At 50.1% G+C, this 27,263-nt stretch overlaps 10 protein-coding genes across 10 annotated transcripts; 5 read left to right on the top strand and 5 right to left on the bottom strand.

Moving 5' to 3' along the window:
• Positions 1–35: 35 nt before the first annotated feature.
• Positions 36–2,755, bottom strand: JCM6883_003589 (uncharacterized protein; the record flags this gene model as incomplete). The annotated part of the gene is made up of 9 exons (XM_076628560.1): positions 36–122; positions 187–228; positions 297–670; positions 736–979; positions 1,041–1,436; positions 1,508–1,725; positions 1,781–2,176; positions 2,241–2,507; positions 2,614–2,755. 9 exons carry the CDS (start codon positions 2,753–2,755, stop codon positions 36–38), a joined length of 2,166 nt encoding a protein of 721 aa, XP_076491296.1.
• Positions 2,756–3,134: 379 nt separating this feature from the next.
• On the bottom strand, positions 3,135–5,557 carry CSR1 (Csr1p; the record flags this gene model as incomplete). Its single annotated transcript, XM_076628559.1, has 18 exons — positions 3,135–3,269; positions 3,335–3,346; positions 3,422–3,604; positions 3,673–3,691; positions 3,759–3,844; positions 3,906–3,950; positions 4,011–4,081; positions 4,146–4,230; positions 4,297–4,331; positions 4,389–4,455; positions 4,511–4,618; positions 4,682–4,783; positions 4,847–4,927; positions 4,982–5,019; positions 5,091–5,160; positions 5,234–5,347; positions 5,409–5,457; positions 5,535–5,557. 18 exons carry the CDS (start codon positions 5,555–5,557, stop codon positions 3,135–3,137), a joined length of 1,323 nt encoding a protein of 440 aa, XP_076491295.1.
• Positions 5,558–5,787: 230 nt separating this feature from the next.
• JCM6883_003587 (uncharacterized protein) lies at positions 5,788–11,210 on the top strand (the record flags this gene model as incomplete). Its single annotated transcript, XM_076628558.1, has 15 exons — positions 5,788–6,568; positions 6,631–6,727; positions 6,789–6,873; positions 6,935–7,450; positions 7,509–7,718; positions 7,783–7,824; positions 7,895–7,996; positions 8,059–8,257; positions 8,322–8,565; positions 8,628–9,966; positions 10,031–10,286; positions 10,355–10,649; positions 10,724–10,798; positions 10,866–10,977; positions 11,034–11,210. 15 exons carry the CDS (start codon positions 5,788–5,790, stop codon positions 11,208–11,210), a joined length of 4,530 nt encoding a protein of 1,509 aa, XP_076491294.1.
• Positions 11,211–11,333: 123 nt separating this feature from the next.
• Positions 11,334–12,694, bottom strand: JCM6883_003586 (SIP1 domain-containing protein; the record flags this gene model as incomplete). Its single annotated transcript, XM_076628557.1, has 3 exons — positions 11,334–12,230; positions 12,300–12,459; positions 12,522–12,694. 3 exons carry the CDS (start codon positions 12,692–12,694, stop codon positions 11,334–11,336), a joined length of 1,230 nt encoding a protein of 409 aa, XP_076491293.1.
• A 502-nt stretch (positions 12,695–13,196) lies between these two features.
• Positions 13,197–14,022, bottom strand: JCM6883_003585 (MGMT family protein; the record flags this gene model as incomplete). The annotated part of the gene is made up of 2 exons (XM_076628556.1): positions 13,197–13,739; positions 13,807–14,022. The coding sequence occupies 2 exons, from the start codon at positions 14,020–14,022 to the stop codon at positions 13,197–13,199; spliced, it is 759 nt and encodes a 252-aa protein (XP_076491292.1).
• A 634-nt stretch (positions 14,023–14,656) lies between these two features.
• On the top strand, positions 14,657–17,356 carry JCM6883_003584 (uncharacterized protein; the record flags this gene model as incomplete). Its single annotated transcript, XM_076628555.1, has 8 exons — positions 14,657–15,229; positions 15,314–15,494; positions 15,587–15,668; positions 15,757–15,850; positions 15,939–16,103; positions 16,171–16,300; positions 16,370–16,713; positions 16,805–17,356. 8 exons carry the CDS (start codon positions 14,657–14,659, stop codon positions 17,354–17,356), a joined length of 2,121 nt encoding a protein of 706 aa, XP_076491291.1.
• A 289-nt stretch (positions 17,357–17,645) lies between these two features.
• On the top strand, positions 17,646–19,345 carry JCM6883_003583 (RNA recognition motif domain-containing protein; the record flags this gene model as incomplete). The annotated part of the gene is made up of 6 exons (XM_076628554.1): positions 17,646–17,711; positions 17,833–17,906; positions 17,974–18,015; positions 18,208–18,496; positions 18,571–18,925; positions 18,987–19,345. 6 exons carry the CDS (start codon positions 17,646–17,648, stop codon positions 19,343–19,345), a joined length of 1,185 nt encoding a protein of 394 aa, XP_076491290.1.
• Positions 19,346–19,965: 620 nt separating this feature from the next.
• JCM6883_003582 (uncharacterized protein) lies at positions 19,966–21,370 on the top strand (the record flags this gene model as incomplete). Its single annotated transcript, XM_076628553.1, has 5 exons — positions 19,966–20,184; positions 20,250–20,612; positions 20,718–20,947; positions 21,017–21,285; positions 21,348–21,370. The coding sequence occupies 5 exons, from the start codon at positions 19,966–19,968 to the stop codon at positions 21,368–21,370; spliced, it is 1,104 nt and encodes a 367-aa protein (XP_076491289.1).
• A 219-nt stretch (positions 21,371–21,589) lies between these two features.
• Positions 21,590–23,342, bottom strand: JCM6883_003581 (uncharacterized protein; the record flags this gene model as incomplete). The annotated part of the gene is made up of 5 exons (XM_076628552.1): positions 21,590–22,748; positions 22,821–22,930; positions 23,003–23,070; positions 23,144–23,172; positions 23,245–23,342. 5 exons carry the CDS (start codon positions 23,340–23,342, stop codon positions 21,590–21,592), a joined length of 1,464 nt encoding a protein of 487 aa, XP_076491288.1.
• A 316-nt stretch (positions 23,343–23,658) lies between these two features.
• Positions 23,659–27,195, top strand: RCY1 (Rcy1p; the record flags this gene model as incomplete). The annotated part of the gene is made up of 7 exons (XM_076628551.1): positions 23,659–23,662; positions 23,748–24,984; positions 25,057–25,504; positions 25,570–26,331; positions 26,401–26,723; positions 26,791–27,038; positions 27,104–27,195. 7 exons carry the CDS (start codon positions 23,659–23,661, stop codon positions 27,193–27,195), a joined length of 3,114 nt encoding a protein of 1,037 aa, XP_076491287.1.
• Positions 27,196–27,263: the final 68 nt, after the last annotated feature.

The raw sequence follows: 27,263 nt of genomic DNA, 5'->3' as shown, positions 1-27,263 counted from the left end.
CTGCTATGGGAAGAAAGCGAGAGAGGAAATTGGGTTTAGAGTTGAGCTTGAATCGGTTGACTGAGATCGGCTCGAACGTCTTGGTCGATGAATTGAGCGATCGAGTGAGAGAGCGACATGTTCTAAAGGAAGAGACGAAAAGTCAGCACGGACCGAAGAGTTACGAAGTCAAGTCGCTCGACTCACGGTGATCATGGGATTGACTCCTGAAGCGGTAGGGAAGACAGACTACATAGAGAAGCGAGTCAGCTTCTAGGTTAATGAGAGGACAAGGAGATCGGAGAGAGTGAGCTCACGGCATCAGCGACGTAAAGACTTTCGGTTCCCCAAACTCTTCCTCTCCCGTCGACGACACTGTTCGAAGGTTTCGATCCCATCTGATTGCTACCCATCTGATGAGCCGATCCGATCGCACAACGTCCAGGGTAAGTCCCAGCTTTCTCAACTTTTGCGATCCATTCTTTCCAAGCTGGATCGGCGAGGTATTTATGTCCCGGTTGAGGGATGTAATCCTCCGTATCAACTTGAGTTGTCGCGATACGACGGGCTCCCGCGATGAGGTGGATTTCGGCACTGGCGACGGTACCGAGAGTGAGAGAGTTTGCGTCGTAAGTATCAATCGTGTATTCCATTCGAGGTTTACCCTCTCGATCGAGGATGACTCGACCAGCTATCAAAGACGAAAAGTCAGTTACTATGAGAATCCTCAAGAGAGCGGGAGGGAGAGGCACGTACAACCACGATCCCTCGCGATCGCGATGAGAGTCATTGAATGAGGATATTCAACCATTCGCTCCTTGTGAGCGAGAGACGACTCCCACGCCTGGAAAGAAGCTGCTTGAGCGTTAGGCATTGAATGAACCACCTCAATCTTGACTCCGTGATGCGTTCCGTCCCAATTCTCGCGAACGCTCGAGACGGCGGTCATGATCGATCCTTCCCACGCTTTTATCGGTCGATCGTAGAATCCGGTGATAGCCTGTACCGGACCGAGCGAGTGTTAGTCTGGGAGTATCAGAGACAGAGGGAGAGAAACGCACGGCGACAGGATGAAGTCGCAAATTCTGACCGATTCGAGAGTTCTTCAACCCGGAACGCATCAAAACGGCAGGACTGTGAATCGTACCAGCCGAGACGACGACAGCTTGTCTCGCATGAACGAGGGCGAGGTTCCCGTTCTTGTCTTTGATCAAGGCTCCGATGCAGTGTTTTCTCGTCGAAGTCGGAAGGAAGTTGTCGATCTCGGAGAGGGAAGTGGGGAGGTTCGCCGAAGGCGTTGAGGCGAAGAGAAGTCGGTCCACAGTCGTTTCGATGAAGAATTTCGCACCTCGTTCAGCGGCATCTCGAAGGAAAGTAATAACTCCTCCTTGTTTCTCGCTCGAAGTGCATCCGTAACCGCACATACCGCACGAGTGCTCGTATCCTCCTGTGTTTTGCTGGATAGCAGGAGAGAAACTAGGTCAGTTCAAACTCGAGAGAGAAACGAAAGAATGAAGGAAAAACGAACGGGGATTCGAGAGATTGGGTACCCGAGCTTGTTCGAAGCGTCGACGAGAATCTGATTCGCCTGATTATGCTTGAAGAACTCGTCCGAGACGCCCATTCGTTCGCAAACGTACTCGATCGATTCGGCGTACTCTTTCGACAAAAAGTAGGGTAATCCGTGATCTTTCGCCCATTGCTCGCGGAGGAAGTGTTGAGGTCGAAGCGAACATGACCAGTTAACTAAATGAGGACCATCAGTAACTGGGTAGTCCACGAAAGCGACGGAGAGACTCACCAGTCGTTCCACCTCCGAAAGTCGAACCCGCAAGAACGTTCATCGATCCATCCTCAGTCGCCATCAACCCTTGCGACTCGTACATTCTCTCGAACCCATCTCTCGGAGTACCCAACATATCCTCCGGTTTAACGTATTGTCCCTTTTCGACAACGATCGTTTGCCACCCCTTTTTCGCAAGTTCCGAAACGACGACTCCACCTCCCGCTCCCGAACCGACGACGAGCATGTCCGTTTCGAAGACTTGGAGAGGGGTAGAGATCGTCTCGAACTTGTAAGGATAGTGTTTGCGTTGACGTTCAGGATCAGCGTATCGTCGAGGGTCGCCGTTCGCCGGGAAACCCGTCGCGAGTAAATTATCGTCGTAAACGTTATACGCGACATACAGGGCGATCGCTACCGAGTAAGGATCGTCGTCAGCTTCGACGAAAGCAGGAAGGAAGAGGAGGGGAGGGCTCACAAACGACACCACGGAAAATCTTTCGCAAAAGCGGTAAACTCGAAGTTCTCCATTTCTGCAACACGGCTTCCCTCTGTTCCGTCGTCAAGTCGGGGAAAGGTGTACCGTAGCCTGCTAGGAGGAGAGTACCGGCTCGAGTAGAGAGGAGGGACATGGCCGTTCCGATCGATTCGACATTGTCCTTCGAAAGAGAGGCATTGAATTGGTTCGCGAGTTGGTCGATCGCTCCGGGTAGATCCGTGAACTTGCGAGTAAGGAGTGCTTGTACTACACAGTAGGTAGACGACAACAACAAGGGTCAGCTCTCCTCCAACGGGGTCCGAAGTGGGGATCGAAGAGAAAGAGAGAAAGAGAGCAGGAGAGGGAGACTCACGGTTCTCTAGCTGTTCAGGAGTAGCAGTCCCTTGAATGTTCTGTCGGATCCTGTCTACTTCTTCTTGCGAGTGACCTTGGAACGCGGCGTCGCAAATCGCTCGAAGTACCGCTTGTTGACCGGGAGTGAATGCCGAAGCCATCTTCTAGTGAGGAAACTGTAGCCGTAAGAATAAGAGAGGGGGGAGAGTCGGCGAAAAGGTGAGCAGAGGAGTGTCAACCGGGATTCGGAGGAAGAGGGGAAAATTTCGAAAGCGAAAGGTCGCCGACGAAAACGGCTTCGCTCTTTCGCAAGCCTGTCTCCTGAGCTCTTGTCTCGATCGCAATGCTCTGTTTCTTTCTGCACAAACATCCGAGGGCGCAACATCTAGAGAGAATCCGTGACTGAGCGAGAAACAACTGATTGTCATGCAAAGAATACAGAAACTAAAACTACTCAAATCTGAAAACTGCTACAAAATCGTCAAGTTATGCTGTTTTGACGCAGACCCAGACTCATAAACAGACTCTCAAGCTACAAGATTATGCTCTGATCTCGTCCTCGTGGAGTTTCGCTCGGAGGAGACACTCTTCTCGAGACGTTTCGTATCCTCGAACTTCCCATTCTCCCTCTCCTTTCTCTCCGTTCCCAGCGGGGTAGTTCCAGACGACGAGTCCCTATGAAAGAGTAGCGTACAAGTCAGCTTATGCTCGTCGTGGGACCGGGAAAGGGAAAGACTCACGTTGCCGACGATCTGAAAGAGGAAAAGCCGCGGTACGAAGTGGCGGTCAGTCTCATTTGATCCCTCTCGACAAACGGCAAGACTCACGTTTCCATTCCTATGATAAGCTCCTCTTCCCCTCACGAACGGATCCAACTCATGGTATTGAGCCCTCATTCGATCAACGACGATTTCCCGTTTCTTTGCGATTTTAGGATCGTCCGATTTCGACCATTCTCGTGTAACGGCGACGTACTCGTCGATGAGTTTGTTTCGTTCCGCGATCGCTTTCTGGCGACGTCAAGCAGCGGAGTCAGTAGGGACTCGAAAAGGAGGAGGAGGGGGAAATGAAGGCTCACTTTCTTTCCCTCGACGTCTCTGCGGGGAAGATTTAATAATAGTGTCAGCAAGTGCAGTTAGACGCTATTCTGAAAAGTCTCCTCACTTTTGCGGAGCGTTCTCTCCAGGGACAACGGGAGGATATTTCCATTTCCACTCTGAAGATCCTCCGAGTTCTTTCACGAGATGGTTCTGTTACTCAGCGCAAAGCCGTCAGCACGAACTCGTCGAACTCAGGAGTGATAGTACGTACCTTGGGGATATGTTCGATGAGGTCGTTCGAAGATTTCGTCATTTGCTGCAATGAGAATCAAGCTCGTCAATCCCTTAGTCTGAATGGACGGAGCGAGACACTCACGATCTTGTTCCTCACGACGGGGTCCAACATAGGAGCGAGGAGCTTCCAGATACCTTGGAACACCCACGGAGCTAATCGAGACGATTCAAGTCAGCTCTCGCGATCTCGACGAGAGAACAAAGTGAGTAGACTCACCATTGTGGATGAGCATGACGTTGAGAGATTCGGGATAGTAGGCTTCGAGACATTTGACGATGAAGAGGATACAACGCCAGTCCATCTACGGAAATCAAACGAAAGATTGAGCTCAGGTCGTTTCAAGGAGAAACGATCGATTCAGACTCACGTTTCGGATACCGAAGCCGGTCATATCGAACAGGACTGGAGCATGAACTGTCAGTAGGAAGACTCGCACCCGGTGGAAGAAGAGAAACTCACTGCAAACTTTGTCGACGGGAGGAGCGAACAAACATCTCACGCTCTCCATTTGGAACAATACGAAATCCTGTGATCCGGACGTCAACGAACTATCTCAGAGAGTTTGCTGACGAGCCACTCACCTCGAGAGCTTTCGGTGATTGATCATAAGTGCGATGTTTTCCAACGTGAATGTAAATCACCGGTCTTCCGAAATGATCAGTTCCTTGCGTGTAAGTCTTTCCGATCTCCTGTATGGCCCCACTCTCGTACATCAGTGAGGAACTCGAGGTGTAAGAGAGTGAGAGACTGACCATTTGTCGGATGAAACCTTCAGCGTTTTGCATTCCTTCTTCTCCCTTTTCGAAGATACTTTCAACGTCGGATCCCATTCTCCATTTGATGCAGGCAGCGAGCTGCGAGGGATTTAGAAGTCAGTGAAGAGTCTGACAGGGGGGAGAGAGGACAGTGGAACAAACCATAGCGACTCCTGCACTCGTTGACCATTTTCGAGCTCGGAGGAAACGAAGCATGATTCCGTCGGGATCGTCCATCGCGACCTAGACCGTGCGTCAGTACTGCCGGTCTATACGAGTCGAGGGAAAGCGACTCACGAATCGCCAGTAAGATTCCATGAATTGACGACTTCCGTCTGTTTGAGGAAAACTCGAAACGAAAAGAATCAGCTTTCCCTCTTTACTCTTCGCCGCGGAGAGACCTCACACTCGACGAAAGCAGCTTTCGCATCTGCCATCTCTTGTTCTGTCCTCAGTTTCTCCTTCGCAGCATCATCCTGTGCGATGATTTTCGAGTTCTTCAGAATCAGCTTCTCCGAGCGATTCCTCTGAAAGAGATCGTTCCCGCACCTTCGGAATATCTTTTCCAGGCTTGTCCGGGGGAGGTGCATCGTTCCCTTTCTTCGCACCACTTCCTTCGACCGGAGCATTGTCGACAAGTTGGAGGAACTCAGCCCAGAATGCCTGGAGCGCCCAAACTTGTTAGCTCGAGACTGATGGAGAGATAGAAGGGATGGGGACTGACCTTGAGAGACTTTTCTTGATCAGGCGTGAGGAGTCCGACGACTCCATCGCTGGTGGAGAGAGGAGAGAGGAGGTTTAGTCTGAAGCTATTCGAGGAGGAGTTCACGCGTAGGAGGAGGTCACTCACGTAGGTAGAGGATTAGCAGGCATAGTACAGTTTCAAAGGGTAACGAGGGTGGGAGATGTGAGGAAGGAAGAAGAGCTGATCGGTTTGATTGTGAGTTTGCCGTCCGAATTTGCCGTCGATTCTCCAAGTGGGGAAGGGGAGAAGTTGGTGGGGGATTCAGGGGAGGTTCAGATTCGAAGGAGAAGGGGGAACTTAGCGATGATGTGGAAGTTCGCTGATTCGTCCTCCCCTCTCCGACTTTGACTCAATAGCTATGGCTCGCAAGAGCATGACTAGACCGCCGTCTTCCTCACGACTACCGACAACAAGACTCACCACTCTATTCAGTTCACTCTTCCTCCTCTTGGCTCTAAACCTCATTTCTCCCACTCTCGCCGTCAAACGAGGAGATTTCAAGACCTGCGATCAATCAGGGTTCTGTAAGAGGAATCGACAACTCGCCGATCGAGCGACAGAAGCCGGGAAGAAGTGGAAATCACCCTACGAAATCATCGATCAACCTTCGTTTGAACGAGGTCGACTACGAGCTTCAATCGCGAACGTACTCTTCCCAGCGATCAAATTCTCGCTCGAAGTGAGGTTTCAGAAAGATGGAGTAGCGAGGGTGTTGATGGATGAAGTTGATGGATTGAGGCAGAGGTACAACGAAGCAGCGAATTGGGCCGTTCAATCTCAACCAGAGCTCGCAGTCGACGATCAAGAGTTCAAAGTCGATATTGGGAAAGAACGAACTTCAATCAAGTACGCGGGAGGGAAACACGAAGTCAAAATCGAACACAAACCCGTCAAAGTTACGTTTTTGCGAGATGGTCAACCTCACATCGTCCTCAACGAACGAGGTCTCCTCAATATGGAACACTTCAGAGTCAAGACGGTCGGAGAAGCGCCAGAAGAAGTCGTCGTACAGGATCCGGATAATCCAGGAGAGCAAAGAGTGATCGTGAAAGAAGATGCTTTTCCGGGATTCTTGCCTGAGAACGAGAACGGGATGTGGGAAGAAACGTTCAACGGCAAGAAGGACTCAAAACCGAAAGGTCGGTTTATCTGCTCTGTCCGCTCATGACGGGTCTGAGCTGATCAGTATCGCTTGCACAAGGTCCGGAATCGCTTTCTCTCGATATCACTTTTCCCGGTTACGAACACGTTTACGGTATTCCTCAACACGCTTCATCACTCAGTCTGAAACAAACGAGGTTAGTATCATCGCTTGATCAATTCGTCAGCTTTGACTGAACGGTTTCATGGACTTGACAGAGGAGGCGAGGGAGCTTACACGGATCCTTATCGACTCTACAATCTCGACGTGTTCGAGTATGACGCCGACTCTGAGATGGCGATCGTGAGTCTTCTATCCTTCACGGGAAGCATGACTCGAGCTGACTTTGGTTCGAATTCGCCAGTACGGATCGATTCCTCTTATGAAAGCTCATCGAGCTGGATCTACGGTCGGAGTGTTCCTAGTATCAGCCTCCGAGAACTGGATCGATATCACGAAAGACTCTACTCCTCGATCCGTCACTTCCTCGTTCAAGAAATCGAAAAACTCAAACTCTACTGATCTCGGCCCGACGACAACGACGACAACGACTCACTGGATGGCCGAATCCGGTATCCTCGATTTATTCGTCTTCCTCGGTCCTTCGTCACAAGATATCTTTCAACAGTACACGGATTTGACGGGAAAGTCACCTTTACCTCAATTGTTCGCTCTCGCTTATCACCAATGCCGATGGAATTACCTCAACGAGGACGACGTGCTTGAAGTACAGAGAAGGTTCGATGAGGCTGATATCCCGGTCGACGTCATTTGGCTCGATATCGAATACGCAGAAGAGCACAAGTATTTTATTTGGGACAAGAGGAACTTCCCGACTCCCGAGAAGATGCAGGAGAAACTCGCAGACAAAGGTCGCAAGGTCAAGGCACCCTCCCTGACTTGGACATAGCATCGAATTGACTCCTTCGATCTAACAGCTCGTCGCGATTATCGATCCTCACATCAAACGAGACCCCTCTCTCTACGTCTACACAGAAGCTCAAGAACTCGACATCCTCACGAAACAACCGGACGGGAAGACAGAGTACGAAGGGTGGTGTTGGACGGGGAGTTCAGCTTGGATCGACTGTTTCAATCCGAAAACTTGGGAATGGTGGCCGAAAATGTTCAAATTCGACAAGTTTAGGGTGAGTCTCCGCGATCTTTAGTCTCAAATCTAGGTCTCGCGTAAGCTCACGATGCTGCATTCAGGGCTCGACTCCGAATCTTTTCATCTGGAACGACATGAACGAAGTGAGTTTTCCCCATCACTCTCTCGACGTAAAGACGATTATGTCGACTGACCTGATCGCGTCACCTACAGCCTTCGGTATTCAACGGTCCTGAGATCACGATGCAAAAGGATGCGATTCACTACGGAGGTTGGGAACATCGAGACGTGCACAACATCGGAGGAATGATTTACGTTAGTCTATTCCTCATCACTTGCTGTATAAGTCTGGAGCTCACTCGTCGATTCGCTCCTAGCAAAACCTCACCGCGCGAGGATTGATCGAACGAGAAGATCCCCCGAAACGACCTTTTGTTCTGACTCGAGCTTTCTACGCTGGCTCTCAACGATTCGGAGCGATGTGGACTGGAGATAACCTCGGTACATGGGAACACCTGAAGAGTACCGTTCCGATGCTCTTGACGAACGGTATCGCTGGAATGACTTTCTCTGGCTGTGAGTTCGATTCCGTCTCTCTCTCTTTCAACGCTCGTCTCTGAGTCTGTTCATGTCCCCTCAGCCGACGTTGGAGGTTTCTTTGGCAACCCAGGACCGGAAATGATGACTCGTTGGCATCAAGTCGGAGCGTTCTCTCCTTTCTTCCGAGCTCACGGTCACATCGATACGAAACGACGAGAAGTTTACTTGTGGGATCAACCGTATCAAGGCATTATGCGAGACGCTATTCGACTTCGATACTCTCTCCTTCCCGCGATGTACACGTCGTTCTATGAATCGAGTTTATCAGGAGTTCCGATTCTTCGGTTCGTCCATCTCCTCTCTCTCTACTCGACATTCATACTGACTTAGCGCATCATTTCGTTAGTCCTCAATACGTCATGTTCCCCGACGACTCGAAAGGTTTCCACCTCGACGATCAATTCTATCTCGGTTCATCAGGTCTCCTCGTCAAACCCGTCGTCTCCGAAGGTCAAACGGAACAAGAATTGTACATCTCGGACGAACAGCCTTACTACCACTACGAAGATCACTCTATCTACTTCGGTACTTCTTCAGGAGGGTCAACAATCAAAGTTCCCGCCCCTCTCAGCTCGATTCCAGTTCTTCATCGAGGAGGATCGATCTTACCTCGTCGAGATCTCGTTCGTCGGGCTTCGACTCTCACCTGGAAAGATCCGATCACTCTTGTCGCCGCAGTTGATATTACGGGAACGAAAGCGTCGGGATCGATCTACCTCGACGATGGAGAATCTTTCGATAACGAACGAGGTCAATTCGTTTACCGTCAATTCGACCTCGAACCGCAAGGGTCGTCAAAGTCTCTTGTTCTCCGAAACCGTCCTGCGGATGTTCCCTTGACTACAGCTCTCTCGAGTTACGATCCGGAAGGAAACGATTGGGCGAAGAAGATTTCCGATGTCGTCGTTAGAGAGATCATCGTCCTCGGTCTCGCCTCGAAACCCTCTTGTATCAGACTCGAAGGATCCGACGTCGGCCTCGAGTTCGAATGGAAGGAAGGAGTCGCCGCGACCGGATCTCGTCGTTCGAACGGCAAGTCTTCGAGTGAGCTTCGAATCAAGGACGCCGATTCTGCGATCGTACGAAACTGGGATCTCGTCTTCAAATTCGACTCGTCAAAGGAAGGATGTTCGACCGTCGTTCCAGCAATCGATCACGACGCTTTACTCGAATCCCCTGAATGTCCCGCCGGTCGATTCTACTGTAAAAACGAAGGTCACATCCCTGCTTGTATCCTTCGATCTCGCTTCAACGACGGAGTATGCGACCCTGAATGTTGTGACGGTTCCGACGAGACGGATGGAAAGATCAATTGTCCGAATCGATGCAAAGAAGTTGGAGATGCGTTCAAAAAGGAGAAAGCTGAAGAAGAGAGGAAGATCAGAGTGGGAAGTTCGATCAGGGAAGGTTACATCAAACATGGACTGAAGGAGAAAGGGAAGATTCAGGTCGAGATTGAGAAAGTTCGAGGAGAGATCAAGAGGTTGCAGGAGAAGGAGAAGTCGATGAAGAGGTCTCTCGAGGTGTTGGAGAACGCCGAAGCGGGGGAGATCGAAAGGAAGAAGAACAGCGTTCTGTACTCGAAGTTGACGGAGATGCAAGATGCGATCAAAGCTTTGAGGGAACATCGAGCGAACCTCGAATCGCACATCAATGACTTGAGTGGAATCCTCAGCGATCTCTCCGTACGTTCTTCCCGCTCTTCTTACTTTTCTGGCTGCTGACTCTCGACTGTTACGATCGCTTTAGCGAGATTTCAACCCGAATTACCAAGACATGGCGGTACTCGGAGCTTCTCGAGCGTTCAAGGAATGGCAAACTTCGAACGGCATCGACGACGCAGTGACAAACGAAGTTCCGACTGCCGACAAGATCAAGCTCGATGAAACTCTCGAAAACTTGTCAGAGGAGGATTTGAAAGCTCTCGAAGAAGAAGATCCTCTCTCCCTGATCGACTCGCTCAACACTCGAGTCGGGACTCCTCTAGTCCCCGGTATCTCAAACAGTGAGTCTTCCTCACCCTCCTTTGAAGCTGTTTCTCCACTCCCGCAAGCTGATTCGTTTTATTCGCAGTTTTCAACATTGAAGATTACGTTCCCGATCGATTCCTCCCTTCCTACAAATCCTACAAACAAACTCTCCTCGACGTCCTCGTTCGAACCGGTATCATTTACCCGCCCTCTCCCTCCCCTTCCTCCGATTCAGTCGAACTATCTCGAGTTCGAACGGAGCACTCGAACCTCGTCGACGAGATCAGTCAGAAGGAGAGGAAGCTCGAGGAGGAGAAGGAAGCGTTAGGGAAAGATTGGGGGATGGATTGGGAGTGGAAGAAATTGGATCAGACTTGCGTTGAACAGGATGCTGGAGAGTGAGCTCTTCCCTTTTCGCTCAGTAGTCGGTTCTCGGAGAAAGATTACTGACTAGAATTTCGGGGTATCACAGATATACGTATTCGGTTTGTTTCTTCGGGGAAGCGACTCAGAAGTCGAACAACAATGGAGTTAGAACTAGTCTAGGGTAAGTCATTTCTCTCTCATTCCGTTCGACATTGACAGGGAGCTCATCACTGTTCGTACCTGAGTAGTCGCTTCAAAGGATGGTCTCAGACTGCTGAAGCCGGAACTGAAGATTATTATCGAAACCAATTATACGCCGATGGTCAAAGATGTTGGAACGGTCCCGCTCGTTCAGCTACAGTAAGCACCCCCATCCCTTTCTGGTATGACCGTGCGACTGACGAGTGTGTTCGTAGGTCAAATTGATCTGCGGAACCTCGAATAATCTCGTTTCGGTAATCGAACCGGAAAAATGCGAGTACCTGTTCACGGTGACAAGTCCGGCAGTCTGTTTCCGGGTCTTAGAGACGACTCCGACTCCCACACCTGAAGGAGCTGTCGTCGTAGGAGGAGAGAGAAGGGATGAATTATAGAAAAAGTCTCGCTGTTTAAAGTAGAATATGTCTCTCGCTCGCAAAGCAAATCCGTCCAGTGTCCTAGGAGACTCTCTCACACAAGAGAGAGAGCTGATCACGGAATGGAAAGACTCCCTCAGTTTAGAGGTTCACATTCCACAAATCCTCCTGTTTCCAAACCCCACCAATCGCCGCCAAACACATCCAACACCTCGCCCTCCCTTCCTCCTCCTCCTCTTCCTCCCTTCTCTTCTCACTCAAAACCCCACCTCCTCCCCCAGACTTGCTAGCCTTCGTCTCTGAAGTTTCGATCATCTCCAATAAAGTCTTTCCTAATCTCCTCAGGTTTGATAAATCGTCCCCATCCAATAAATCGTTCAATCGACTCAATAACGATAAGATCCACTGAACCTCGTGCGGAGTCGGTAGGGGTGCTTTCTCCGCTTCTTTTCTCTTCTTCTTCTCCTCCTCATCCGAAAGCTTTTTCGTCCCCGTCGTCGCTGTGAGTGGTTTCGCACCGTGCGCTCCTTTGACGGATTTCTTACGTAAAGCGGGAGGAGCGAATATAGTCGAAGGAACCCAATTCAATACTTCCCGATACTTTTCCAATCGTTCTTCGAACCATTCGACGAAATGACCCAGGACGTGAATCAACGAAGTCGAGGGAATCGCGAGGAGTAGAAGTGGGGTCGGGAGTTGGGGGAGTTGGAGGTATTCGGGTTGGGATTGAGAGGCGGGAGTAGACGAAGAGGAAGGGGCTGGGGAGGGGGAGGGAGCAAGGGGAGTATCGAGTTCGAGGGAAGCGAGGATAGAAGCTTTTGCGGATTCGAGATCTTCCTCCTCGAGCATTTCCGTATCTCCGTCTGTCGGCTTCGTTGTGACTGATGCTGAAGGTGTTATGGCGGGCTTCGCAGTAGGGGCAGGAAGTGGTTTCGAGCGTTTCCCGTTGATAAAGATCCTCCAAGCCGATTCTTGTTTCGGTGCTGGAATCGATTCCACCTCAATCTGATTATCGACCGTTGGTGGATGATTCATTCTCTGTATGTTTTCGAACCTCTCATCAGTCCCTCCGGCCCAGAGAGAGAGGTGAGACGACAGGAGACGCACGAATCTAGTTTTCTTAAATTTATCCAAAAAAGCTTCCCTCCATTCTTCCGAAGGTTTACTCGAATGTACCCTATCCCTGACCACTCTCTTCTCCTGTACGACTTCCTCGTATGGGTTCTTACTCGCTCTGTAGACTTTCGCATGAGTTGAGGCTTCCCTCCTGTCAATCCCTCACCTACTCGTTAGTTCCACTCCAGAGGGAGACGGGAGAAGACAGCGCACCTGACGAGGAACAAGTATTCCATCCCATCCTGAGGGATCCCGGAGAAATCGTCGGAGAGTTCAGCGACGGGTAACACTTGAGAACCGTTCCCTCCTCGAGGGGCATCTTCTTTCTGCGGTGCTGGAGTAAAATAGAATGTTTGACCGATTAGAGGGTCAACGGGATCGTCCATCTTAATGAAGGCGAGGGAGAGAGAAGAGAGAGACTGTTGGAGGGTTTGATCAAAGTGAATTGAAGGGGAGCGAGTGGACGGGAAGATAGAGGACTTGTGGGAATTGAATACAGTAGAGAATATGTAGCTGGCCGCGAGGGTCTCGTCGTTTGGTCGGCGAGTGGTAAGGTGTGCTTGGGAGCGAACCGTGTTCAGAGACTTTCGCAAGAAGTTCAAATTCGTTTCTGGCAGAAGTGCAGAACTTGTTGTCAGACGCTGACGAGAGAAAAGTGAAGATAGGTACTAATCGTATTCCGCTTATACTAGCGACGCCCGACAACAAATTAGATAGACAGAGTATTCACAAAAAACGAAAACTAACGACGACAGCCGTAGATATGATATAGAGGATAACCGAGGGAGGGTACTGATATAGACGTCGAACAGATCCGTCGAAAGATAGAATGAAGAGTGATACAACAGAGAAAGAAAGAAACGAAAACACCTCGTCTAAGTTCGAGTTTTAACCTTTCCACCCATAAACCGCCATGGAAACTTTCCCACCCGAGACTCCCCTCAACCCAAACCCATCTCCTCCAATCGAGTTCCTCGGTCCATCCTTGACTTCGACCCCTTCAGCGATCAAGTAATCGGCTTGACGTTGAACCGCACGATCGTTTCCTCGAGGACTTATCACTCCCGTTGAACTGACGACTCTCCACCAAGGACATACTGAAGGGTTCGGTAACGGTGCCGGTAGAACCTCCTCCTCCGTAGTAGTGATCGTCGAAGAAGGGAAATCGAAATTGAAAACGTCGTGATCGAGTCCCATCGCGATTCTCGTATTATCGAGGTAATCGAAAATATCCGTAGTCGTCGTCGCACTGACCATAGTAGAATTCGTCGCGGTCGAGGAAGAAGAATCTCCGGAACTTGAACGAGGAGCAGGTTGGAGGGGAAGATAGGGAGAAGACATTGAAGTTGGTAGACATTTCAACGCGGCTCCGACCATGCGGGAATGTCGTGGATGTCCGATTAGTTTCCCAATCATACCATACGAAGTGACCTATCGAGAAAGAGAGAGTCAGGATCCTGAGATAGAGAGAAACGACGACGAAAGAGCAAGAACTCACTTTGCCATAAGGAATCGTCTTTACCGCTCTATAGACACTCTCGTAAAAGTCCTTTCGAAACGGTTCCAACTCTTCCTGTCCCTCTCCCTCTTCTTCCTCCTCCTCGTGTGATGGTTCGACTGCGCGTTTCGTCGTTCGAAGTTTCTTCGTTGTTGAAGGAGTTGAAACCGTATATTCGGCTTCTTCCGATGCTTCCCTCGTACGACGGACCGGCATGGCTGGATTGGGTTGAGAATCGTAGTGTGAAGGGTGAAGAGGAGAGAAGAGGGGAAGTGGGGAAAAAAAAGAGAGAGGGAGGCAAAGAAATGAAAGCTCGAACGAAGTGGCGAAGAAAACGAGAGAGAAATCGAGGGGCGCTGCTAGATTTCGTTCGGAGAGAACCGCTGCAATTTACTCCTGCGTGCAAGTCCCAACGAAGTCGTCGTTGTTACAGTGAGAGTCAGTTGTCGAAGGGGTTTCCGTCGTGGAAAGTTGGTCAGATGACCTTTGGCAATTCGATTGAGGTGATTTCGCGAATCGCGATAGTTCTTCAAGGGATGTTTTGATTAGCGGCCGAATATGTGGGGCTTATCGTCTCGACTTCCCGAATTCGTTTCCGCCGCAAAGGACAAGCTCGAATGGATGATGAAGGTGACCTTTTTTTTCTTTCCGTCGTTGAGATTAACTTCCTCCGACTCCTACCGGGCGTAGGGTTGCTCTTGATCGAGAGAGCAATTGGGTGAGAAAGTAAGAGAGAGCACGCGTGGCGACGAGAAGGGAGAGAAGTTTTCGACTCGATTTTTTCCACAAGTTTCAGTCCACTCGCGGTTCAAATTTCTCACCCTCTCACCCAAAAACTCGCTCAACCTGAATGACGAGTGAACCGTCACTAGGACTAGGAACAGCCTTCGATACCTCGTTAATCGATCCTTTACTACTCTCTCCCAACACTCGTCGTTCTCTGCTTCCTCCTCAACTTCCTCTACCTCAACAACATTCCCATTCGATCGAGGATATCACAGTAGAACAACAACATGAACATGATAGTCTACTAGATCCACTACTGAGGAATTTGTCTAATCAGGGCGCAGCAGAGGTAGGGGAACGTGCAGGGTCAATGGGAGGACGAGGAGAGGAGGAATATTTCACTCAACCTATCATCCTGAACCACCAACAACCTATCGCTTCTACTTCAGAGTATCATTTCCTACCCCGAACTGAAGACGAGAGCGATTCAGACAGCCAGGGAGATGACGAGGAGGAGGAGGAAGGTGAAGCGGAACTTGAAGAGAGTCCATCAGATCCCACGGCACAAGTAGAACAACTTCGAGAAATGGATCAACAAGCAACGGAATCGTTGGTCTCGAATCGACAGTATCAAGAGGAATTGAAGGGATTGATGGAGAAATTTCAAGCGGCTTCGAAACGAACTCTACAACTACAGGTTCGTTCGACAGCAGCTTCATCACCCTCCTATCTCGAAGCAGCAGTTCTCGTCAGCTGATGAACTTGTTTGTCGTACGGACAGGCGGTAGTGAAGAGTTTAAGCGCCGAATTGTTGTCGGGAAAAGAATTGAAAATTTTCGTCCCCCCAACTACTCAAGAACCCTCTTTACCTTGGTTCAAACACTATCACGGACGAGATCTCCCATTGAACGAGGACGCGATCAAGAGGGAAGACTACCTGAAAACGACGAGGTTTTGGCCTTGTGAGCTTCTCTCCCTCTTTTCTCCGCTCTCTCTAGCAAGTCGAGCTGATTTAAGTTGCGACGCTGCTTCGGATGCTTGTTTCAATCGATAGGGAGTGGAGCGGAACGTACGAAATTGAAACAAGAAGTCATGGCTCATAATCATCGAAAAATCGCTCTCGAAGCCGCCGAAAAGTTAGTCCTCCTTTCTCTCTCGCCCTCCTCCACCCGCAAATGCTTCAGCCAGAGCTGACGGTCTTTCTGCTGCGTGATCGCCCTGTAGAGGAGATGATTTGGCCGAGAAGTTGGCTTCGGTCGATTCGAATTGGTATATCGAAAACACTGATGGATTAGAATGGGAAACTATCGCTCGAGTCGTCAGTCCCTCTCCTCCTTCTCTCTCCCCGTTCATCCTCTATTCCTTTCCTCGCCCGATCTAATTAACAACTAGATGGGTCTGGGCAGATTCCGAGAAGATCAGCGATCGATTGTCGAATTCAATGGTTACAACACGATCACCCGAGTTTGAATTTTCGAAAGTTCTCGAAGGAGGAAATGAATATAGTGATTGAATTGGTTGAGGGGGAAAGGAAGATGGATAATTGGGAAGACATCGCGAAAGAACTCGGAGTAAGTTTCTCTCTCTCCTCGTGTTCTTTGTCGGCGATCAGTAATTGATGATAAGTGATCTCGGTAGAATGGAAGAGTTGGATGGGATTGTCTGAGGAAGTTCAGAGGTCGTACGGGACAAAGAATCGAATGGACTGCAGAACAAGACGAGAAACTTTTGAATGCGGTCAAACTTCACGGTGAGAACTGGCAAATCAGTAAGCTATCATCTCTCATACAGCTCCTCTGTCCCCCCCAACTGACTCCCTCTCGTGCGAGTTCTGCAGTTGCTAGGATATGTAACAAGCATTCGAACGCGTGTATCAATCGTTGGTCGAAATCCCTCCGACCCTCAATCACCAAAGGGAAATGGTCCTCTTTCGAAGACTCTTCGCTCCGCACTGCCGTCGCCCTAGTCGGAACGAACTGGAAGCTCGTTGCTCCACGAGTAAAAGGTCGAACGGACGCTCAATGTCGAGAGAGGTGGACGAACGTATTGGATCCGAAATTGGTCAAGAAGAAACCTTGGACTGAGGAAGAAGATAAAGAGTTACTTGAGGCGAAGGAAAAGGGGATGAGTTGGGCGGAGATCGCGAGGGAATTGTATGAAGGGGCTAGGACGGATAATAAGGTATTTCTTTTCTCCTCGTTGTTGTCTATCTATCTACCCTTCTTTGGTGATGGAGTGGGAGACTGATTGCGAAATTGTTGAAGAGATACAGTGTATGAGGAGATGGCAAGATTTACAAAAGAAACCGAAACCGAAGAAACCAAAAGCGAAACCGAAAAGGAAACGTTTACCGAAAGATTCAGACGTTGAAGATAACGTTCCCCTTGTCACTCAGGACGAATCAGTCGGCGGAGGAGAAGTAGAGGGACCACCACCGGCGAAACGACCGAAACGACAAGTTCAAACGAGGAACCCTGAATTGGCGCAATTGTTGGCTCAAGAACTCGAGGAAGATGAACGACGATCATCGCCGGAAATAGGAGGGGCCGCTAGTGGAAGTGGAGGAGGAGCGTTGGGACAGTCGTTGAGAGCTGGAGGAGATATCGTCGTCGATGTATCGATGTTTGCGGATGACGAGGATTCGTATGTTTTACCGGCACCGGGAGGAATCATCGGGGGTACGGAACTAGGAGACGTCAGTATGGGTCAAGCCCAAGGGCCGGTAGACGCTGGAAACGTGCAGGGAACGAGCGGCACTGCTGGTAGGGGAAGAGGAAGGAAAAAAGCTACGACCACGACGAGGAAACGGAGTGGGAAAAAGTAGTCGTCTCTGACTGTGATGGATCGACGAGACTAGGAGTTATCAACTGAGTTGTTTTGCTCGGTACTATCCTGCGTCTCGAGGCGAGAGTTGCGAAAAAGTGAGGGTTTTTTCGACGATATTCCTTCCAACGAACGTGATTTTCGTGCGGCTCCTCGTCGTTGCGAACTAGCATATCGTACTGCAGTGATCTCAGTGACAGTACATGCAGATTTACACGCGTGGAAGACGTCAAGAGATGTCTCGAGGTCGCTCACGCTCTCCACTCTTCGCTAATCAACTCCAACACACTATGTCTACCGAATCTGCTCCTATCGTTCAAGCTATCCAAGCCACCCCCGAACTCGTCGGTCACAAAGTACGTCCACGTTCTCTCTCCCTTCTCCTCTCCTCTCCTCCTTTGTTCCACTCCCACGTCGACCTCATCTCCTCCACTCCTACGTTGCTCAATGTGCTGACGGTTGAGTGAGTGGGAGTAGTGCTTTGTTGGCAACTTGTCATTCGCTACCAAAGGGACTGATCTATCGGAAATCTTTGGTAAAGTTGGTACCGTGTATGCTCCCTCCACTCTTCCTCGTGAGACTGTACAGTGACTGACGCATCGATGTGTGATGGAATAGATCTGATGCTCAAGTCATCTACAGAGGATCGAGGTCTCTTGGGTTAGTTGCAACCTTTCTATCGAGTTCCATCTCATCTCTCTCGATCTCTTTCTCCGATCTAGCGTTATAGCGGACGAGGAAAGAGAACCCGAGCTCTCGACACCTTGCATACAATTGTCGGATCGAGACAAGCAATTCTACGTCCGATTCAAAGACAGAAGAAACTGACTCTCTCTCCGTTCGCTCGAACAGTTATGGATTCGTAACTTTCCCTTCGGAAGAAGACGCTACGAAAGCCGTTTCTCAACTCGACAAATCTGAAATCTCTGGTCGACAAATCAACGTCGAACTCGCGAAACCGATGCCCGCAAACGGAAACGGAGCAAGTGCGGCTGCTCGTGCCCCTAAACGTGCCGCGAAGAAGGCGGCTGAAACCGCAGTTACGGAACAAACTGCGAAGGAAGGTGTAGAGGGTGAAGAGGGTCAACAAGGCGGAGAGGGAGGAGAGGGTCAACCTAAGAAGAGAAAGGCACGAAAGGCTGTAAGTTCCCTTCTTCAACTCTCTGTTGCGTTCGCTGCGACTGACACAATTGTAAGACGATGACTTCACTACAGCGCAAACCCCGTGGACCTCGAGCTCCCCGTACCGATGCTGAAACTGAAGAAGCCGGCGACGCACCCGAACAATCTTCTTCGACGAACGCAGTTTCCGACGCGGCTGATCAACTCGCAAACGTCAAACTCGAAGACGGTGCCGCCCCTGCTCCCAAAGCTCGCAAACCTCGTGCTCGCAAGCCTAAACGTTCGAACAAGGCTGCGGCCTCGACGGAAAGAGGTGAACCTGCTCCTCAAACGACGACTACCGATGGTGAATCGGCTCCTGCTCCCGCTGCTGCTGCTACTCGAGAACGTAAACCTCGCGCTCCTCGTCGTCGCGGTCCTCCTTCCGGTGAACCTTCCAAGACTCTCAGTATGTGGTTTTCCTTCTCGTGATAGAGGAAGAGACGAACTTACATGATTTCTTGATCTAGTCTTTGTCGGTAACCTCCCCTTCTCCGTAACGAACGAATCCCTCGCCGCCACTTTCGAAGGTTGTCAAGTCAAATCTGCCGTCGTTGTCACTCGCAAATTTGGACAAGCCGCCGGACGAAGCAAAGGATTCGCATTCGTCGATTTCGAATCGGAACAAGATCAACAGAAGGCTTTGAACGAGTACCAAGGAAAGGAACTCGAGGGAAGGGCTCTCAGTTTGAAGGTTGCGATCGAGGCGGATCACCAGCAACAACAACAACAAAACGGAGAGGGAGAGACGGAACAACAAGGAGAGCAAGGAGAGAACGATGAGGATAAGGGAGATAACGAGCCTGAGGCTACTATCGTCGCTTCCTAAAGAAGAAGAATAGAAGAAAAACTTAATTGAAGTAGTGTGCGTTCCTTCTCTCCTGTCTCATCTCACATTGTCAATACTGACTCTCTCTCTATGGCGTAGTCCTTTCCTAATGAACCTGAAAGCAGCAGAAGTCGTGAGAAGTAAAGAAAGAAGAACGAAACAGATGTTACAAACGAAAGAAGAAAAACCTGAATTTTGTGTAGTCCAAACCTCCCCCTCCTTGCTTTGCATTCTCCTCATCTCATTCGCACTACATCATCATCCGATTCTTCTGATTCTGATTCGAGAGAGAGTACGGTGGTCAACTGACTTGTTTGTTTCTCGTTTTCCTGCGCATTTCCCCTTTCATTCACGATTTCCTCCTCGCGACACAGAAAACAAGACATGCCGATCCTAGATCCAGGATTCTTCTCTCGACTGGTCGCCGTACTGCGCGCACTACAGTACAGAACCACTACCTCACCGAACGGAACAATCAAACGAGACCTCCACCCCCTTCAGAAGAAAAAAGTCGCCTTTCGATCTCGTCCATCTTCTGCACGCGCTGCGAGGAAATTTCGCTCGACCATCCAAGAAACACCGATGACCTGATCCTTTCCTTCTACTCTTATACACACACTATGCTTCACCCATCACTAGCAATCCTAACCCTCTTCGCGACAACCCAGAGCGTCGTTTACGCTGCACCGACTACGGGATCAACGACTCTGAACGATCGTTCCACGTTCCAAGTCCTCGCAGATGGATCATCTTACCAAAGTGGAGATATCACGGCGAACCTAAGGTGGCAAGCTTCGGGGTTACTGTCGATTGGTTGCAGCGAAGTCATCGGAATCGAGGTTCGTCTTCCTCCTGCCTTTCTCTCTTCGTCGACACGCGCTGACTCCCCTTGAGTGTCGAATAGAACTGCTATACGATGTCCCTCAGCGCCAACGGCGATCTAGAGAAGAAAGCACGCGCACGACGTCGTTCAGTCTCGTCCCTCGAATCGATATCCTGGGAATCCCTCGCAGTTCACGACGACTCCGACCTCGAAGCGTACACTTCCCCTTGGAACGCGCTCGAAGAAATGTACTGGCAGAACTCGTTACTGTCTTCCGTAACAACGACTACGACGAGGGGAGGAGTGTTGGATGCGAGAGTTAGTTCGAATTTGAGGAAGAGACAGGATGTAAAGAAATGCGATTCGGGAGGAGGAGGGGGACCAGGGGACGATGATGATGAAGGAGGAAATGAAGGTCCACCGAAGCCTCCGGCGCCTCGCCAAGTGAGTCCTCGAAGAGAAATTGTCGCGTTTGAGCTCGAGCCAACTGACCTAAATTTCTTTCATCTCTCTTTCTCTCTCTCTCTCTCTCGCGCGCAATTGCAACAGAGGATCGAGATGTTTTCCTGGCCCGGTGCTCGTTCGGGTGAAACTTGGTCGTTCAGTTGGAAATCGCATCAAGGCGCAACTTCAATCACTTCGAAATTCTTCCATACGTGGCAGATCCTTCGTCGAGATTGCGGTGGTGGACCAATTATCACACTCGACTTGAAGGGAGGCAAAGCGGTCGTTTCGGACAACATGCGAGGGTGTGTGGATTGTTCGAGTGTCGATGCGAGGTCAGCTGTTCTCTCCCCTCCTTTCGCGAAGGAAAGCTCGACTGACTCTCTTGCACTTCCGACTGACAGTGTCTTCATTGAACGTACGATTCAACATCAACTCCAAATCACATTTGGACTCAACGGATCAATCAATTACCGAGCGTACGACGTGACTCCCTCGTCCAACTTCTCCCCTACTCCAGACGGTCGATTCGGCGGGGTCAACTTGACGCAGAGACCTCCAGTGTTGACGTATGAAGCGTATGGAGATATGGGAGATCAAGCGAGTTTGAAATTTGGACAGTATCGTGCCGTGACGGAGGGGTTGGAGGATGTGACGACTTATGTGGGCGATTGTGAGTCATGACGATGTTATCTTTGTCCGTTCTGAAGCGTGACTGACGAAGAAGGAAAACAGACCAAGCTATTCGACTGAACTGAGTCGAGACGATTCTCGGTTTTCCATTCTGCTTTTTTCGTTTTTCTTATTCAATACTTGGGTTGTAACGCATCACGCATTTTCTGTCCTCAACGTAGCATGAGAGAAACCAAGAAGTCGTGATCGTGACGAGTAACATTAACACGAAACGAAGTAATAAGTAACAGAACCTCGATCTCATTCATACAAGAACAATCATCCTCCATCGTCCGTCGAACCTCCTATCGGATCGAATTACTTCTCGTTAGCGTAGGAGGACCACCCGCCCCACCTTCCTCGCCTTCTTCCTCGTTCGCAGCTTCGAGTTCGAGTAGTTCAGAGAACGATTCCGCTCGAATTCGGGTCTGAACTCCATGAGCGGAGGATTGATTGACCGTCGTTTTCGAAGGAGAAGTGGAAGAGGGAGGTTTCGATTGAGGAGGAGGAGTCGAAGTCGAGGAAGGATCATCGGAATCGAGTGGAGCTAAAGAGGTCGAATCGCTCGGAGGTGTAGAGGAATCGTCGAGAGGTGGCACAGAGGTAGATACGGATGATAGTAGAGCTTCTGCCGCAACTCGAGCCGATTCCGAGCTGCTCTGAGGTGGTGGTCGTTCCGTCGAATTCGATCTCGAATTAAACCTTGAACTATCTCCACTAACTGATCCTCCCATTCTTCGTCCCCTTTCTGCTTCTTTCTCATTCCCCTTCTCCCTTTCTTCCTTCGAACCCGTGCTCGCCGAGACGCCTTCAGAGCCCCCGCTTCCGCTCCGACTCCAAATCCTCCACCAGCCCCCATTTCCCTTCTTCCTACTGCCTTCGAGTTCTTTCGCTTCTTTCCTCCTCTTCTCCCATTCACCTCTGTACCTCTCATACCCTTCCCTAAAAGTCGGATTCACTCGATTACTGAAAATCAATTCTCCTCTTGGATTCTCGGTCGGTGGGATCGGAGGAATCGGGACTCCGGTCGTTGGTCGTGGAGTCATGGGCGTTGAAGTGGGAGAAGGAGGGGCGCGAGTTACGGGACCGTCGGCTGTAGGGACAGGGAGAGGCAGGGAAGACGAAGGACGAGGGGAAGAGGGAGGTGACGATGAGGGAGAGACTGAGGGAGAAGGGGAAGCGGAATGAAGAGCTGTTGTGGAGCGGAAAGAAGTTGCAGAGCGGATTGAGGATGCCGAAGTTTGACGTGAGAGGGAGGAACCAACGTTGGGTTGGTCTTCGGAAGTAGTCGATGAGATCGAACGACCAGAAGGAGAACGAGATAGAGAAGGAGAGCGAACGGTCGAAGCGGATCGAGGTGTGGAGGAGCTGAAGAAGTTGAAGAAAGAAGAGAATTTGGATTTGTGTCGAGTGTTGAGGTAGATATTGAACGGTCTCAAGGCTCGATTCGCTTGCGGAACGAACCTGTCCGAAGAACAAACAACATCAGTCTTCCGGAGGGAACTCGCAAAAGAGATGAAGGATTGATGGACGGACTTGTAAGCGTATGCGATTTTATCACTGTACATTCCAGTTGCGAAGAAGAGGATCAGAGTCGTTGCCGCGACGAGCAGACATGCGACGTTACTGTAGTGTACGAGGGAGTACTGGACGAGAACGTAGACAACGTTTGAGCGACGGGAGATGTAGAAAGAGGGGAAGCAAGGGAAGAGACTGACTATTGAAGGTTGAAGGAACACGATGTATGCGAGGTAGACTATCACGCCGACTAGCGACACCAAGAATCCTACACATACGTACGAACGAACGTCAGCCTGGCAGAGCTGGAGGACGCCGGGGAGAGTATTGAGTGAACGAACCCTGATATTTCCTCCTCTGTTTCTGCAGCCTGTCCACTCAGACCTGTTCGTCAGCTACCCCCCCACGTCTGCATCGTATAGGGAAGTGAGTGAGTGCTTACCTCTCGGCGTTCTGTTTCAGTCGTTCTTCGAAGATGAGGAGATCTTTGTACGACTCGCGGTTTGCCGGAGGGTGAAACGGTCGTGCTTTACGCATCATACCAGTCGTCTCTAGCCTATGACCAATCGAACAAGTCGGTTCCGAATGAGCCGAAGGGAGAGTGGTCGGATCAAGATGAAGCGGGAACAGAACCGGGAACGCGATTCTCTTCCACCAACTCCTCACTATTTACCGACCAAGTTGACCATAGAGCGGAGTTCAGCTACGAATTTACCACCACGGCTAGCGGAACCGAGCCGATTGATCCATCACAGAGTTCACTCGTCCGACTTACCAACTTTCGATTCTCTCTCCCAGGATCCGCTCAGAAGGGGAACAACGCGTGATCAGAAGGTGTAGACGATAACCAGAGGTCATGGGTCAGTCCACTCTCTTCCCTTCTCGCTCTCTCCCGGGGATTGTTCGGAACCCCACTCGCTCATCTGACTCTCTCCTCTCTTGCAGAACGATGGACCGCTCTCCTGCCTGACCGCGTCACAACCAACCCGAACCCACATCATCCCCACCATCCTCGACCTCGTAAGATCGGTAGATTGACAGAACCCGTCTATCTAACGATTTTACAATTCCTCCCGATTCCCGATCTACCTCAATTCGCACTCGCCTCCCGCAAGTTCAGTCAGTTAGTCAGGGACGATTCGGTATGGAGGGTCAAGCTGGGATGGCTGGAGTATAAAGGACCGGGACAGGTTGATTGGAAGAAGGGAAAGTCGGCTCAGCAACAAACTCGTCAAGATTCTCCGCCTCCGTCAGTAGCGAAGACCGTGAATACGCCGAGGAAAGTCGAATCGACAATAGAGAGCGATGAAGAGTTTGGGGATTTCTTCCAGGGCGAAGAAGGCGCGCAGGAAGATGAAGGAGGGACGGATGATGGATTTGGAGATTTTCAGGATGGAGACTTCCAGAACGGAACGACTCAAGCTGGGGATACATCAATAGACATCTTTGGGTTATCAGATGGATTCGACGCAGTGCAGCTCGATCAACCACCGCCTTCGACGACGGGGAAGAAACCTCCGAAAGCGGCAGACGATTTACTCCTCATGTTCGACGACGAAGACGAAGCGGATCTGATCGCGCCTCCACCACCACCGACGACGAATCGATCAAAGAGACCGCCGGCAGTGACGAATCTAACATTCACGACTCAACCAGTTCTCCCTTCTCCCCCAATTTCCGCTCATTCTACCTCCTCTACAACTCGACCCTCCGCATTCTCCTTCAACTCTTCGACTCCGACTTCTCCAGCAACTCCTTCTGCCCAGAACGACTATCTCTCAATCTACAAAACATATCATTCGACTCTCTTACCTTACTACACCTCTCTCCAAACCCACACAACGTCCTCTCTCGTCTTCACGACTTCATCTCTCTCTCCTATGTCTCGAGCTCAACTCCTTTCTACCCTCTCTCGATTCTGTCATCCTCTCCTCGCTCCAACTCGTTCTCTCCCGCAAAGAATGACCGTCCTTCGAAACGTTCAATCCGCAATCGATTTCTTCGAATCAACGTTGGTAGCGGATTTCGAAAAGAGTGATCAAGCGAGGGATGAAGGGAATATGAGGGAAAAGGCGAAAGTATTGTGGGAATTGAACAAGGGGAACAGTTTAAGTCAGATCTTCGTTCAGAAACGAGAAGAAGTTTTCTTTGAACGAGAATTCGATCCTCTTCAAAACTTAACGTAAGTCTCCGCACTCTTCTCAGACGTTCAAAAACAAAGCGACTGAGTGGAGATGTTGAGCGACGTTGGTAGGAAAATCGAAACTCCTTCAGGAGGACAAGCCGACGCGATCGATTTCAGTTCAATGGATTCCTACATGTCTTCAGTCCTCTCGATCCTCTCCCGCGAAGGATCTCTCATCGCTCGAGTCTTCCCTCCCGAATCCGACGTTCTCTTGTATTTCCTCGATCGACTTTCAAACGACGTCGTTTCGGAATATATCACTACTCTCCTTTCCGCCGCTCAGGGACTACAACATCCCTTGTTCTTGTTAGCGACAAGTGCGACGTTTGGACAGGTGTATAGATTGGTAGAGACCGTGTTGGAGATTGAACCGAAGAATGAGAAATTCGTGACGAAGGAAAGGGCCGAAGATGTCGTGTTTAAAATGTTTGAACCCTTAATGGATGATTACTTGTTGGAAGAAGGGGAATGGGTCAGGGAAGTACTGGAGGGGATGTGTCAGGAATGGGATCGAAAAGTGAGTTTCTCGCCCGCTCAGCGTTTCGATTGATCTGCCAAAACTGAGCATGTTGGAACTTTCAGACTGCATCCGATCTAGCTACTTCAGATCCGACTTTCCTCGCCTCATCGAATCCAGCTCAAGTCAAGAAGAACGTCCTAGCAGGGTTTACGAAAGTTCTCCTTTTACCCGTTACGATCATTCCGAAGACGGCTTCGTATGGTTTGAACGCGATCACGTATGGTGCGACTGGAGCGTTCAATACGTTCGCTTCTCTAGGAGGTGGAGGAACGACGAATGCAGCGAAGGGTAACTCGACAGTTTCGACTCCGACGGTCGAAACTCCCAGTTTCACTTCGGCTCCCCTCGAATCGACTGCGAGCGCTTGGGACGAAGGAGGAGGAACAGCTCCGCGACTCTCTATCGATGCTACCGGTACTGTCGGACTCGCAACTGATCAAAGCTCAGCGACTCCGATCACTCGAACTCCGACAAACAGTCATTTCGATCGAATGCAACTCCTCCTCTCCCTCGACGTCGCTCTTCAACTCATTCAAGCCGATCGAGACTGTCTCAAACGAATCCAAACCTTCATCCGATATCCCGGGACGTATGGTCGAAAAGTGCGAGACGCGATCGAAGAAGTTTTCATCGTCTTGTTACAAGTCTTGGGGGAGAAGCATGTCGTCCCGGCGTTCAGGAACGCGATCAAACAGATGGAGAGCTATAAACCGGAAGAACATGCGGACACGGAAGAAGTAGCGCCGTTGGTACAGTTTTTTGAACTGGTTCATATCGGAGATACGATTCAACAAATGGTTGATGTCTATTTCGAGAAGGAAATGGTACGTCGTCTCACAGTCTCAGTCAGTTGTCTCTCTCGAGCGCGTACTGAAGGTCTTGATAACGAACAGGCGAATTATATCGATAAAAAAGATTTCCTCAACACCGTCGTGCGCGAAAAGAAGAAGTTCGAATCCTCACTCGACGACGCCGTCGCTCAAGGTCTCAACGCGGCCGTCAACATCCTCATGACTCACATCGATTGGGTTCTCACTTCTTCTCAAGGTCCAACCGATTTCTGTCCCGATGAGAACGTCGACCTCGATTTGAAACCGACAAAGACGGCGAAGGAGGTGGTGGGGAATCTGAAGAGGCATTGTGATATGTTGAAAGGGAGTACGGATAAACATATTCTCGAAGTTTTCAATCAAGAAGTTGGGATTCGGTTACATGGGTCCGTGCTTTCTCTTTCTCTCTCTCTCCTCTCTCTCCTGTGACTCATTGTTTCTCGTCGAGAATAGGATTCTACTGAAGAACCTGAAACGCCTGATCATCTCGCACAAAGGAGGACTTCAACTCATCGCCGATTTAAACGCCTACCATTCGTTCGTCACGACTTTACGACAACCTCAAATCACGGCCTACTTCACGAGCTTGAAGATGGTCGCGGAGATCTATATCGTCGAGGATCCGAAAGATTTGGGAGCACTCGTGAGGGATACGAGTCGGTATGAAGGGACTTTGAGTCCGGATGATTTGTATGAATTAGGTCAGTCTCGTCTCCCTTCTTGAGACACTCTAGAAGTTTGTCTGAGGGCTTCGCGTGACGAACAGTCCAACGAAGAGCAGATTGGAGAAAGATTGAGAGACAGGTTGAGAAACAACTGTTTGGACTCAAGTTAGCAGACGATTGTATCATTCAATAGATTCAGTGAAACTCGATTGATTGTTGTCTTCTCCCCTCTCTCCTCGATCGTACTCAGTGAGAGAGTAT

Source organism: Sporobolomyces salmoneus (genome assembly GCF_050403485.1).
Source record: "Sporobolomyces salmoneus JCM6883 DNA, S_salmoneus_JCM6883_v1_ctg2, whole genome shotgun sequence".
NCBI lineage: Eukaryota > Fungi > Basidiomycota > Microbotryomycetes > Sporidiobolales > Sporidiobolaceae > Sporobolomyces > Sporobolomyces salmoneus.
The sequence above is the reverse complement of the archived record's forward strand: the minus strand, read 5'-3'. Positions and strand labels throughout refer to the sequence as shown.